The sequence below is a fragment of the Catharus ustulatus genome, chromosome 4 (genome assembly GCF_009819885.2).
Source record: "Catharus ustulatus isolate bCatUst1 chromosome 4, bCatUst1.pri.v2, whole genome shotgun sequence".
In the NCBI taxonomy this organism is placed as follows: domain Eukaryota; kingdom Metazoa; phylum Chordata; class Aves; order Passeriformes; family Turdidae; genus Catharus; species Catharus ustulatus.
The window spans coordinates 15,760,673-15,775,510 of NC_046224.1; the positions used below are offsets into that span (position 1 = coordinate 15,760,673).

Here is a 14,838-nt window from a genome sequence, read left to right on the forward strand (position 1 = left end):
GCACAGGGGGATGACCTCAACATTCTTTCAGTCCTCCTGAGTTGCCTGCTTTTTCCTCCATTTTTCCCTTGGTTCCAGCAAAAGCTCCCTCTGCATCCAGGCTGGTCTTCCCCATTGGTTTGTCTTACAACACATGGGGATGGCTGCTCCTGTGCCTTTAGGATTTGCTGCTTGAGGAATATTCAGCCTTCCTGGACTCCTTTTCTCTTCATGGCTACCTCCCAAGAGACTCTGAGTTAAGTGTCTAAACAGGCCAAAGTCAGTCCTGGGAAAACCCAAGGTGGAAGTTCTGCTGAATCCCCACCTTACTTCTAAGAGAATTGAGAACTATCATTTTGTATCATTATGTCCAAGACAGTCTTCAGCCATCACATCACCCACCGGTCCTTCTCTGTTCACAATCAACAGGGTCAGTGGGGTATCTCCTTTTGCTGGCTCACTCATCAGCTGCATCAGGAAGTTCTGTTCCACACACTCCAGGAACCCCCTGGAGTCTTTCCTGCTGCATTGTATTCCCAGCATACACCTGCTAAGTTGAAGTCTCCCACAAGAACAAGGACTAGTGATGGCGAGACTTCTCCCAGCTGTTTGTAAAATATTTCCTCTGCCTCCTTATCCTGGTTGGATGGTCCATAATAGACTCTTACCATGGTATCTGTCTTGTTATCCTTCCAGATGATTCTTACCCATAAACACTCAACTCTTTTATCACCAAATCAACATCTACACAGTCAAAACAGCCCCTAACACAGAGACACATCTGGTCTTTGCTGCCACATGGATCTCCAACCCCTGCCTCTGAGATGGCAGATAGAAGGACTCTCTAACACACTAACCCACAAACACTGGCATTCTGCCCTCAGTTGCCTCTAGTGAGCTTGGTTTTATCCGTTTCCCCCTTCAAACCTAGTTTAAAGCTCTTTTAATGAGCCCTGCTAATTCCTGTGCAAAGATCTGCTCCCTCCTTTGGGAGAGCTGTACCCTGTTTGCAGAGATCTTCCTTCTCCAGGACACAGAAACTGATCCCTGTGAAGCTGTGGCCAGTGACATATGGCAGGTGGTTGCAGCCTGCTGTCTGGGCGTGGGGGCACCTACAGCAGTGAGCGTATGTCCTGTCTCGAGAGGCGGCCAAGGCTGACGGCAGCGCTGCTCTGCAAGGAGGGCTCGTGCATTCAGAGCCACCTTCTCCTGAATTGAAGCCTGCATGCTTCGATGAAAGGACACTGAGAAAGGGAAAGGTAGCTGCATTTCACTCTTGCTGCTTAGAACTGGCCCACAGCCAATATTCACATCTGGTACAGGCCTATGGTCTATGAAAACTAAACTGGCTATTTGGCAAAGCGGTGGATATTGGATCTGTTTTCACTGAAATGTGGAATGAGATAGGACTAGCCTCCCTTCCTGCTCCCATTGGCCCTTCCACCACCCCCTTCAGCAGTTGCCATCCAGAAAGAATTAGCCATAAATGATTAAGGGACCATAAAGTATTTTACACAGATGTAATTCTATGGACACAGTCTGTTTCCCAGGACTGGATTTCCCCATTAATAGGACTCTGGCTCTATGAGTAATTGGCAGACAGCAACATTTTTTCCCTCTCAAAATCCTACGCTTAAGTTCTCCATTAAACAAATGGGGCAAGTTGCAGTCTTCAGGTACATGGTTCAAATATTACTGCAGTCAACAACACGTGAAATAACACTTTACTCAAAGGCAGAATTAAGCCAATGCAATGTAATACTGAGAAATATTTTGGCACATCAGTTAAATGCTGCAGCCTGTCTGCCCTTAACAGACTGAGTGTGCAGGCTGAGTGATACCTTGCTGACGTTTGCAGGAACTGGGGCTGGTCCTGTGGCCAAGAGTCCTGTGGGGACCAGTACCCATCCCCAGCATGCACACAGTGTGCCAAGGGCTACAGGAGGGGCATGCTTTGACCCTCCTGAGCTCCTGAGGGCTCAGCAGCCATGTGTGTCTCAGGTAGCTATGGAGCAGCCTCAATTCTCTCCTGATTCATTGCTTTGCTCAGGATTTGAAAAGTGCCAGTTTCTGGGGGATATTGGTTTTAGGGTTGTGTAAGAAGCTGCTTTAACACAAGTGCTGCAGTCTCCATGGCAAGGCAGTTTCTGCACACATATGTTGAGCAGTTAGCGTGCTGCCACGGAGACAGGCAGAACTGGGGGGTCTTGCTGAGTGCCAAATCCAGCCTTTGCTCCTGTAGCAAGGAAGCCATAAAATCCCTCTTCAAGATGGATCAAACTACACTCTAAAATGAGCAAGCTTAAAGCAAATTTAAAATGTTCCACTATCACTCCCAAAGGAGGACTATTCCAGATCCACACTCTTTTGATGGCTGTAAGCCTTCTTCCAACTTCTATTCTATTCTATTCTATTCTATTCTATTCTATTCTATTCTATTCTATTCTATTCTATTCTATTCTATTCTATTCTATTCTGTTCTATTCTATTCTATTCTATTCCAATTCATGGCAATTTGCACTTCTATGCTGTGATTAAATGTGGTTTTTCCCTGTTGGAATGCTCCTTTACTGTTTTATCCCTCTCTAAAGGCCAAGGTTCCCTTCTTCAAGTAGCTTAGTATCATCACAGATGCCTAGGACCACTATGTCCCAGCTTGAAATGAATATCAGTTTGAGCACAGAAAGTAGAAAAAAATAATATACAAAAAGACATGGCTACTGTAGTTAAATTTTCCCTCTCAGGATAGCTATGATGAAGATGAATGGCATTTATCTTTAAAATAAAAAAGTCCTCTGCATGTCCCAAGACTAAAATTTCTTCCCATTGGTAGACTATACCAATAATAAGAAAAATAAACAATCCTTCCCTCACAAAGCAATTTAAATAACGTTTAGGATTCATGTTATGAAGTTGAAACCTTTTTACTGTTTAGAAATAAAAATTAATAAAGAAGCTCACTTAAAATATGAACAGTAACAAGTTATACAGAGGCAAGAAATCCTACATTGTGCTATTTATAAGGAAACAATTTTCTCTTCAGATGATTTATAAGCCTGGAAGGGCAAACTAAAAGCTTAGTTTTCTTTATCCTTCGTTTCACAACATCTCCTGACTTTCTGAGTAATAGGGGTCTGACTTTTCATTTAAACAGAACTGCAAATTCAGTAGATTCAGAGATTAAGTTGCAGGACACAACATGGAAAGTTTTAAAAGTGCAAGATAGTTTCATATCACAGAGAGCAATATCTAAATAGAAAAATGTAAAAATGGTAAGCTTGTGATATTTAAATTGCATAATACTCCTGTTGAGAAGGTCTGAATTAATTTAGATTTCAGGAGAGAAAGTAAACCTGAAGCAGAAACTCCTTCCAACATAACTCTTCTAAAGATAATGAATTCTGAAATTTAATTAGTTTTTGTTATTTAATGATACTTCTTTTCTGCTAGAAATTATGCTGCCAAATATCCTGAAAGTCCTGTATGCACTGATAAAAGTCACATAGGTTGAAATGCTTCAGAAGTTCAAGGACAATTTCTATTTTAAATGTCTGGGGTACGTCTAAAACAGCAGAGCCTTCTATGCTGTGCCTTCTTACTATAAACTGATAGAAATAGAAATTATTTAGGCACAAAATTATATGGAAAAACTTATCAGCTCCCTAAGGAGAGAATTAACCTGTACCAGCCTACACTGTGATTTGGTATTACACTTTCTTAAAACACACAGAAAAAAAGAACAAGTGCGTATTTTTAATTTTCTAACTTGTTCCATAATATTTTTGCAAGTGTACATGAGTGATAGCTATTTGTTTGATCTCAGAGACATTCAAACCTCTGCCATTGCTGACAGTATGATATTATCTGTAAAAATAAAACTAATTGGAAAAAAAAGTTAACTGCCTATGATCTGGTTTTCCATATGGCAACAGAAACATGCTGAAACAGTTGAACCCAAAAAGCCCACTCCAACTGTTCCATGAAGCACAGTTCCTGAGGAGCTGTCTGCCTGAATTAACACAGCGCCGTGTGCTCAGGGTAACACTGGAAATGTCTGTGGCAAAAATAGGCATAGTGGGGGCGGAGATGGATGTGCTCCTGCAGATCACTCTGGATAGGTTTAAAAGATTACTGCCTCCAGTTTTTCATTACTTTTCCTCAACTGGAAGTTACAGCCTTTGTATCTGAAATTAAGTAAAAGGTAGCTTGAGTATTCCCAGCTTGGTTTTATGCCAAGTAAAACAGAGCCTCTGAAATTCCCTTCAGGAAGTATTTACTGCTGGTTGACAGTAGGTAGTGGGAATGAAGGGCAGTAATGTCCTGTGGGTAGGCAGCATTGCTTCTGAAGCCACTACAGTTACCTCTGAGAGACCAGGTGCCCACATCTGGAGGTACCAGCACAAGGAAAGAAAATTTCTCTGACAGCTATTGCCAAAGTTGCTAAAATAAAAATACTGTTATTCCCAAGTAACGTTATCAAGTCTTGATTTAATCTGTGCACTTATTTTATTGGATAACATAGTGTCATTTCAGCTGGGGCAACAGACGTTTGGTACACAGATGTGCCAAATTCAGGCTGACTTCTGCCAGATGTGGTTTGGTGCTGCCCTGGTGCAGGAAAACACCCACAGCTGTCTGGGATGGGGTAACGACCCTGAACCTGGCCAGTGAAGATGACAGGGAAACAAAGCTTTTTGGGGGTGGTTGAGGGTACCTGTTATGATGGCAGGAATGCCCCAGCCAACAACGTAGTAGAACCTCATGTGGCCAAAGTTGATGTTCCTCACTTCAGTCAGCATCCGGTAGATGTGGAGCTGCTCCACAAACATCCATGCAAAGGTGCTCATGTAGAAATAATGCAGGAGGATGGCAATCACAGTGCACACAAACTGCAGAAAAGAAAGGGCAGGGAAATTAGAGTTGCTCTTCTGAATCACAGCCTGGTGAGTCATTGGTTCCCCCCGTGTAGCTAATGGCAAGTGTAATAAAAAGATTTTGGCAGAACAAATATACTGCCAAATATACTGAAAATTAGGTTTTTCAGAGTTTCAGAAGAACTGTTCATGAAAGATTTTGCTTTTTTAAAGTAAAGCAGATCATTAAGCTCTGTCAGGCTGAGAGGAGCAAAAATTCTGCTGAAACCAGAGACCAGGTCCACCGTGTGACTAAAAGTAAGAGCTACAATGGGCAAACTAGTGGCTGAAGTCATCTTTGTGATCAAATAGCCACCTTGAAACCTATGACCTTGAGATACTTGCATTTCTGTAATATCTGCTGACCAGTTTTCACTCCCAGCTTAACAGTTTGATGAGTGAAAACAAGAATGACCATAAGCATCGACACCTAAATTGCAATCTTGCAATTAACCTCCTTTCAGAAGCCAAACAAGGATCTGTTGATAAGCTTGAATTAAGAGAACTTTGTACAACCATTCAGTTTTTGTTCAAAAATGTTTTGCATTGTGTTTTGTAACCTTTTGTTCCCATGCAGCACTGACCCTGCTTTCAGAATTTGGCATGACTTTTTAGTGGTTTTTCATGGTGTAATGCTCAGAAATGTACATTTCCCTGTTTAATGTACATTTAACCTCTTTGCTGAGCAAAAGAATCATACAAAGACTGCCAACTTTCTGGATTCACTTACCACATCAGCGTTATTACAACATCAAGTGTTATTGAAAATGTGGCTCACTAAATAAACCATCTTTCTTCCCTCTATGTAAGTAGTGCTTTTCTTGTTTCTATTCTCACATGTTTATGAGTAGAGTGCTGCCCTGAACATTACCTTTTTCAGGTAAGAAAAAAGAAAGAAAATAAATCACTTTCTATCAATAGTCCAGGGAAAGATTAAGACCTCACCCAGAAATGTGACTGTTAATTTACAGAAACCCATAAAAACCAGGCTGGGTGCCAAGCAGCACAGCATTATTTGTGCTCCAGCATTCTTTACCTCTTTATGTTCATCAGTGCATGACTCGTTAGACAACTCTCATTCCATACAGACAGATGAATAATTGTCTCAAGCAGACATGGCTTACAGCCCTCCTACCTTCTCAAATTGACTGGGTAGGCTGTAAGGAGCAGCTTTCTGCCATATGAAATACATTCTGTAAATTAAAGATCTTTGTAAATGGTTTAAAGGTTTGGGGTGCTTCATTGAGTCCTACAGAACATGATCCCACCATGAGCCCTAAAGCACAAAAATGAGGAGGAGTAAAAGAGAACAATCTCACGAAGTACAACCATTAGGATTTGTGGTATTGATGTAATGAACTGTTTTACTACTTTTATATACCTCTACTTGGTGCTTCATGATAGGAATTTGGAAATGAGTAGCCATCATTTACTGCATAAGTTTTGGTAAAATTCTGTAAGGATGTGGACTTGGCCCCCAACTTCTCAGCAGATATATTGGAGTATAAACCCCTTGGTAGTGTAATGCAGTGAAAAATGAGTGGTGTGTTCAGCAAAGCATGGGAAAGGTCAAGTTACACAGAGTGCTGTGTATCAATTGGCAAGGTGAGCTCCTTTCAGCATAGTTATTTCAGTATGCAAACATTTATATAATGAAACAAAGACAACACAAGTTCACACATGACATGAAACCATATCCCAGAGGGCAGGTCACTGCAGATGATCTCACCATTGCAGCAGATAAAGGACCTGAGTTCCTGGTAAAGGAGAATATTGGTATATGGGATTGAAAGTGATGCAATCAGCTAAAAAGCTTTATCAGTTAGGCATTCACAATTTTTCAAAAGGTAAAGTTGGAAAAGAAGCCCAGGAAAAAACCCAACAGACTAACCTGAATCTTAGAAATGGAATAATTTCAACAGCTTAGTTTTATACAGTTTTCCAAAAGAAATACTATTAAACAGAGGTTTCTTGGCAAGACAATTTTTATAAGAGAGGTCTCTCAAATTTACTAGGTAAAGTTCTTGTCAGCACTCAGTTACTGGAAGTTGAAATTAGTCAAGGTCAGATACTTTTAAAAATGCATGTTATAGCTCCAGTGGATATTAGAAGCCAGAGTGACAGTGTAGAATTAAGTTATACAGCAAATGAGGCTGTGTGTTAGGCACCACGGTGTCACTACCATGATGGTGATGATATTAATTGAGTGTAGGCATATTCTCCTATTTCTGCTGCTTGGACAATGTAAAATCAGCATGATTTTGATCTCAACATTGTACTTCCCTCTCAAAAATTAGATTGAAACATGTACAGTAATGGATTTCTAAAAGACAAATTTCCTTCACAGTGTTCAGATAATCCCTAAAGTAACATTTAAAATATTTTTCCTATCAATTAAGGACATACTTTTTATTGCATGTCATCCCCCATCCGTGTCCAGCCTGTTGGCACAGGTGCCTGTGCAGCCTGGCAATGCTGGAGCCCCTGTCTGTCTCTTACCTGTCTGAATGGCAGCCATGGCTTTTGGGATGGGTGCTACTAAGAAACAGCAGCAAGACTACATATAATGCCACATGGGAGAAGTGAGGTCTTAAGTAGAGAACACACACACTTCATGTGTGGTTTATATCTATCTCATAGATATAACTTGCATTTCTTGCATGCACAGTGCTGGAGTTCCTTGCACTAAGCTTTGTCAACAGGTATGATGGGCTGAAGCCAACAATCACTGTGTCTGGAAGGCACAAAGTAAACTGACAGGTCTCCTACTGAATCTTAGATGCAGCAAGCTGTCCCATGCCTGGCAAGTGGCTTCTCCAGAATGGCCAGTGGGTGTACAATGTGCATATCAGCACCTGACCAGCTCCACATCAATGACAACCTGTGAGTCAGCACCAGGAGCCATTTGGGCTTGGGAGGTACCTGCTGCAGGAGAAACTGCAGAGACTCCTACTTAACAAAGCAAGACAGAAAACACACTGATGAAAAGGAAGGAAGAAATCAGTATGCAAGGTTCAGTTCCTGGGATAAACCTTCAACAGGGCTGTTGTCATATATTCTCTGAAAATAAGATATAGTTCTATTGCCTGCCATTGCTATTAATGGTATCAACCACACACGAATATACTAAAAATCTGATGCTTTTCAAGTAAGTGTTGAAGTCAAAAAGAAGCCAAAAAGAGGAAAAAGTGAAACAGATGGGAGAAGGTAAAAGCTGCAATATGAACTCCTGATTTAAAGCTTGAGAACAACTCTAGCAATGAACACTGAGTAAGTCTTACCGGGTTTTCAGTCTGGTTGATTCCAATAAGAAAGACAAGCTCAGAAAAGAACAGGGCAGCCACCAGGTTTTTGTGGATACTGTGCAAGTTGGAGCGCAGTGTGCGGATCAGGACCAGCAAAATGAAGGTGATCAGCAAAGCCGCCAGCGAGATGGACACGGTTGTGTAAGTGACGATCTTCAGAGGAAGCACCTCCCCATTCTGCAGAAAGACAGATTGACAGGATCTCTTGGGGCTTTTCCTTGCTTTTCCTCCAATCAAATCTACTACTCAGAATCCCAATGTTTTCATTACTGCTGAGCCAACACACAGATTTACTTAGGGACCAACAGGAGAGGGTGATCCCACCTCTTTAGTTGCAAAACATGTTGAGTGTTGGGAGCTGCATGAGCAGTACCCAGGAGATACATCAACCAGGTTAAAAGCTGTTTAGGTGCTGTCAGGCATGGGCAACACACTCCTGACACTGGGATTGATCTGCTGACAATGGCCTGAGTCACACGCAAAGCTCAAGCTCTGAGTCAAAGCCCTTGAAAACCAAAGTCTCCAAAAATCCTGAGTCTGACATCACCCACCTCTCGTTTAGAAATGTCCATCAGGACAGCAAAGCTGGTTATATGGTTGCACTGGCAAGCAATATGGCTCTGGTTTCTGGAAAACAGCTCACACCCCCTGGAGGACCAGGCACCTGTCCCGCCAATCCTGTGGGGAAAAAAGGCATTTCTGAGTGCTATCCTTTGATCTCCCCTCACCTTCCACTGCCCTCTGTGGCAGCTTGTGCTGCACAACCAGAGAGAACTGCAAGTACCAGCACAGAATTATTTATAACTGTCACCTGCCTGAAAGAATATCAGCAAATTAAAAAGGCCTTCAGTTGAAGTCGTTTCTGATAAGACAGCTGACTTTGATGCCCGGATTTTGTAGGTTTATAACAGTCAGTTTTGAGTTTAAAAAAAATAAAATTAAAAATTTGCTTTTCGGTCAGTGACCACACAACCAATATGGGAAAGAGATTGCACCGAACAAAATGCCTGTAACCAAGATAAATAACACCAGAACCACAGAGAGAAACATGTTTTTGAGTCATGTGAATTAAGTTTCAGAAACAATATTATATCACTATAGAGTTCCCCTGAAAAGTACACAAGAAAAGGCTAAAACCTTCTCTAATAAATAATATTTATATCAGGAGATCTCTTATATTAACAATGGGGAGGAACTGCTGCCTTAAAATTCTTCCCTGTGCAGTTATGGTTAACTCCAGTGACTTCAGAAATTATTTTGTATCAATATTAATTATTCTATTCTGAAGTTAATGAGTAATAAAAATAGCCTTGCAGTTACTGAAAGATTTTTCAATTACATATGACAAGACCATTTTTTCATTCAACAATAAAATACTTGTTAAATTTTAATATCACTTTCTCTCAAAAAGTACTCCCTTTCTTTCTAAAAGCTCTTTCATTACGTGCCATGTAAGAGCTGCTTTTCAATTGTGGCTGTAGGAAGATGTAACACAGATAACAATGCCACTGAAGTTGCCAGTGAATAGCTAACTGATGAATCACTTTAGAGCTAATGAGTTATCCAAGCTCATACAATATTTAAAAATTTATGAACAAGGACTTGCCATCCCCTCACAGTCAGCAGATTGACAGAGTGTATACAAGCAAAAACACTACATCACATGTGGGCAAATGGAAGAGTTTATTACTGTGAGTTTAAGAGATTTCTGTTGCATCTTCGAGCCTTTAAATAACATAATCTCCTGAAGCCTTTAACTAGGAGGCACACATTCCCTAGGTTAGTTTGCTGTTTCATTTCCAGCACAGGATATTGCCTTTTAATGGCAATAATGGTTTATTAGAGTTTTTGGGTTGTTAGGAAACAAGTAACAGCCCTTTCCCCTGGGCAGACCATGTCATCCTCTCAGTGTGTACTTGGGTTTGTAGCTGGAAATAGCAATGCATATGTAATAATTACAATATTGTGAAAGCATAATATGAATGTGGTTACCTCTCAAAACATTTTCTTTGTTTTATTGACACTCTTGAAATATCTCTAACAGGACTGTGCTGATTCCAAAATGCCATAAAACCAATGAAAATCAGCATATACATTTCCAGCTCATACAATTTTTCTCATTTTCAAGAAAAAGATGTCTTTCTCTTGAACTTTACTGAATACACAATACCTAAATGAACCATTTTCAGAACATTTCATCTTTTCCCTCCCAGAGAGTCAAATACTCTCTCCTCATACTCTGCTTCTGTATTACAATTGCTTTCCAGAAACTGAAAAGGTCTAATGTCCCAAAGAAGGTATTTTCTCTCCCTCCATTTTTCACTAAAACAAATGAAAGCAAATCTGCAATAGTTGACAAAATCAAAGTTGTTTCATATCAGTGCAAATGCCTTTGCATTGAACTTTGATTAAAAAAAATTGATTCAGAAATTCATAATCTTTACTCCTAATTTCATCTTCAAACCCTCAGTCCTCATTTCTACCAAAATGAAGATTTGGTTTTGTAATTTTTTGCACTGACCCTGGCTGAGGCACCAAGGGTAGGTGTCTGCTTGTTAACTATGTCACTGCAGTGTAACAGGAAGCCCCTGGAAGAGCTGAATCATTTCCTGAAAATCCTGATTTAAAGAACTCAAACAAGTCATGAATTAAGACACTGGAGTCAGACCATGCCTGTCCAGACATACATCTCTGTATGGATAGCATGGGCAAATACAAGAAAATGGTGAGATTTATTATTTCTGGGTGGAAACCCTGCAGAAAGACATGACAGCACTGTGTTTCTTAGAAACCACATGGCTAATCTTTTGTTTGAAGAGTTATGATAATTACTTTCATTTTTCTCATGTTAGTGGGAAATGACTACATGGCTGTATTCCACCAAAAATCAACTGTTAGTTGAAAAGACAGCCCATGAAAGGGTTTCCTCCAGAACTATCTTCCTGGGCAGGCCTTTTCTGCTACGCAGACAGTTGTCACTCACAGCCCTAAAGCAAGCAGGAGACATACGTGATGGAGTGATTCCAGAAGACACAGACAGGCTTCGTTCTCTCCTCTGTTTCCAGCATGGCATACTCCACTATGATGGGCTTTTCCACCAGGTTGGGAGGAAACTCCCCATCACTGTGAATGGCTGTGCTCACTACAGGTGTGTTGATGATAGGGCGATTTGGCAATCTGCACAAGGAGAAAAATTGCACAGTGATCTACACACCAAAATACAAAGCTACATTCTGCAAATAGAAGATTTCCAGTTGCTTCTGCTCAGAAAGTGAGGCAGGTGTACCATCAGCCCTCCATGGAGCTGTGTCTCCATGATCTGCTGGTACTTCTGGTGTGGTTATTCTCCTACAGTGTGCCAGAGGAGGACATGAGATAGTGCTGCGGTGAGAAGAGCAGCATTGATGATATTTGGCTGGTATAAAAGCATCTCTGTTGCCCCTACACATTCAGAGAGTAGAAGAAGGGATCAGAACAATTCACAAACAGCCAATTGTCTGAATTTTACCTCAAGCTCCTTCTGTCAGGATCATAGTTTTCAGGCAGGAGGTGTCCCAGGGATCGGTATATAATGACCATGGCAACAGTATGATGTGTCTCAATGTCTGGGTGTCGCTTCTTTCTCTTTGCAAAAGCACTCTCAGGGTTGAACACATTACTGTTCAACTTAGAGGGTATTTTCTGATTTGAAGGTTTCATTGTAGGCACTGCTATGGAATTAATACAAACATTAAATTCTTTGCACACAGCTTCAAAGCTACCATTTAAACTGATCATTTTGCTTTGCCAAGATACAATAATATCGGAGTTGTTACAACCTCAGGCTTAGAGCACTCAGCATGTTCCTAATGTTATATTTGATATTTTTAATAAAATTTCAGCACAATTCATAGTTATATAGCTGATAATCAAATAACCATTGAACAGTGAAAAACCACTTAGTCTAGCTACAAAATAAGCAATTTCTAAGCTAAAAGGTCCATAAGTACTCTATATATAACTTAAGGAGAACATTAAAACATTATGCATGCTGTTAAATTGCATGTACCTTTATATATGGTAAAACTAGTATTAATGAATACACCAACTACTCACATAAGACTTCACCCTGCTAAGTCTGTAATTTAAAGACCTTTCAGTTTTGGGAGATTCTCTTAAAATTCCCATTCCCCTTTTTCTTACAGAAAAGATACAAATCATAGAAGCAGATACTCTGTCTCTAAGCAAAAAGTCATAAAGCTGTATTAGCTTATTATGTATTGTTTTCAGAAGAGTTACTATTTCCCCATTCAGAAGACATTCAGCCATGGTACAGGTATTGAACTTTGAGTTACCCTCTCTCCCTTTGCCCAAAAATCCTTCTGGTGCTTTGCAGCAATCTTGGGGTACTGGGAAACAGGCACTCCCCCGTGTATTCTCCCTTACCCAGCCCAAGACTTTTTCATTGCTGCCTAGTTCTGATAACACTTCTCTCTGCTCCCAGATTTGGATTCTCTGTCTCTCACACCACTCCCTCCATCTCTGCAGGGACTGGAGAAGGTAGCTGTGGGACTGCAGGCTCTGGGCAGCCATCCCATCCCATCCCATCCTATCCTGGTGGGAACAGAGGCAGAGCATTTCTCCCGCTTTGACAGGGTTTAGAGGTGCTGCAAGTGAGACCTGACAGACAGGTACAGCCAGTCCCACAGCCCCCCATGCCTCCATCACTGCCGGCAGGCAAAATGCCTCAGAAGTATGCACAGCTGCTCCATCCCGAAATAACGTTCACTTGTGCAGCCCTGCTCTCACCCTAGTACCACTCTGCTCCCTGAGGATCAATCACTCTCCCTGGGAGCTGGCCAGAATTGCTCACCAAACAGCAGCAGAAGGGTTTTACCTTTCCTTTCTGAAGGTCTGAATAAAGTATCAGGGAAGACAACAGATGACTCCAGATCTTTTGGGTAATCTTCTTTAATCTCATGGAATCGTGGTATTCTAGCTCCCGTGAAATTAGACTTGTCAAAGATGTCAACAGCAATAACTGGGGGGGATAAAAGTTTCCCATCATCACAGTGAAACATTATTGAAAGGTTAAAATGACTGCACAATGCAGATAAAAAACTTAAACCCTAAAATAGAAAATAAAATTTATTTTTTTCCGTTAAGACCTTATATGATAACTAAAAGTTTATGTGTCAGCATTATGGTACATTTATCAAAATACAGATTTATTGTTCAAGTGGAAAGGAAATCACAAGTCAGTATCTCATAGCATGAAAACATACTGCAAATATTGGAAATAAATGAATCATAAAATTGTTTAGGTTGGAAAAGATCTCCAAGATCAAGCTGAACTGCTAAATCAGCACATCCAAGTCCAGCACTAAACCATGGCCCCAAGGGCCAGATCTACATGTCCTAAATACCTCCAGGGATGGTGACTTCCCTGGGCCGCCTGCTTCAATGCCTGAGAATTGTTTCAGTGAAGAAATTTTTCACCAGTGAAGTGATCTCGAGGTAGCACTTCACTGGTGCTTCTCCAGCAGCAGCTGACTGTGGTTTCACAGAGGCTTTTCCCTGGCTACTGTTCAGTGAATGCTCCTGCTTCACAGAGTTTCTCCATGTGCTGCTGGCATGCTCCAGCGTGTGTTGCATGTTCCAATTTCAGACTTGCTTTTTAATGGGAAGACTAAATCTACTGCTTCAAAAACATACTTCTACATCTGCTGGATTGTGAAGTCAGCTGACCAAAGAAAATAACATGCATTTTATCTGGAACTACTCCTTAGTCCTCTACTAGCAGTTCCTCCCTAGCTTACCTCATCATCTCTGCCTGCTTAACTGCCCAAATACTTAAAAGTAGTAGAGTTGGCTTTAACTTTCTCATTTAAGACAAGTCACTGAGTGCCAGTTTACATGTCCTGGGGACAACCTTACACCAAAAGGTGTGATCCTTTGCAAATTTCTGTATGAAGAAATATCCACATTAAGAACTTTCCTAGTTTCTAACTAACTCCCAGATGAGCCATTAGAAAACTCTATTAACATCATGTTCACCTGGAAAAACTGCTCAAAAGAAAACAGACCTCTTTCAGGCCAGAGTTGCCTCATACCTCTCAAGCTCACACCTCTTTACACAAGAAGAACTGGTTGAAAAAAGTCATGATTTACAACCTGCATGAAATTTTGGGGTTTGTTTTCATCTCAGTTCAGTTGGGTAAAAATCCTGAGCACACTTTTTTTCTGAGTATGAAGTTAAAAATATTTTGATTCTCATAGTCCTGAATGATAAGAAAGCATTTCCGTTTTGGTTTATTAAACAAAAATCAAAGTGCTTCAGTTTGGCTCAGTTCAACAATAATCTATGCCCTGTTGATGCAGGATGCTGCAGCCTTTGTAACTTGATTGCCTCATGCCTTTCATTTTCTGCCCCTGTGATTGTGGTCATAAAGCATTCTTGGGACTAGCTTTGTAGCCAATTCAAATTCTTATTATAACAGCAGGTGTGTTGGGAAAATAAGACAAACTTTTGTCTTCATATCTGAAATAAAAACAACAATTTGAAAAGCTAAACATAAGTTCAGGCTGATATAGTTTAGAGCACCTCTGAAAGAAAACACAAATAGCAATGCTGTTGGTGAGGGATTTCTGAAGGTCAGCCA

The 14,838-nt window shown here is 40.7% G+C and overlaps 1 protein-coding gene across 6 annotated transcripts in view; it reads right to left on the bottom strand.

The window, feature by feature from the left end:
* The window catches only part of CELSR1 (cadherin EGF LAG seven-pass G-type receptor 1), a 161,743-nt gene that overhangs the window by 13,173 nt on the left and 133,732 nt on the right, over positions 1-14,838 (bottom strand). For 4 of the 6 annotated variants that reach the window (XM_033058070.1, XM_033058065.1, XM_033058069.1 and 1 more), the window contains exons 20-25: positions 13,074-13,217; positions 11,706-11,907; positions 11,207-11,374; positions 8,749-8,875; positions 8,174-8,374; positions 4,694-4,868 (exon numbers count right to left, since the gene is read on the bottom strand). In XM_033058070.1, coding sequence (XP_032913961.1) covers positions 4,694-4,868; positions 8,174-8,374; positions 8,749-8,875; positions 11,207-11,374; positions 11,706-11,907; positions 13,074-13,217 — 1,017 coding nt within the window. The remainder of the gene's footprint in view (positions 1-4,693; positions 4,869-8,173; positions 8,375-8,748; positions 8,876-11,206; positions 11,375-11,705; positions 11,908-13,073; positions 13,218-14,838) is intronic. The other 2 variants (XM_033058071.1, XM_033058067.1) reach the window with 1 other exon arrangement.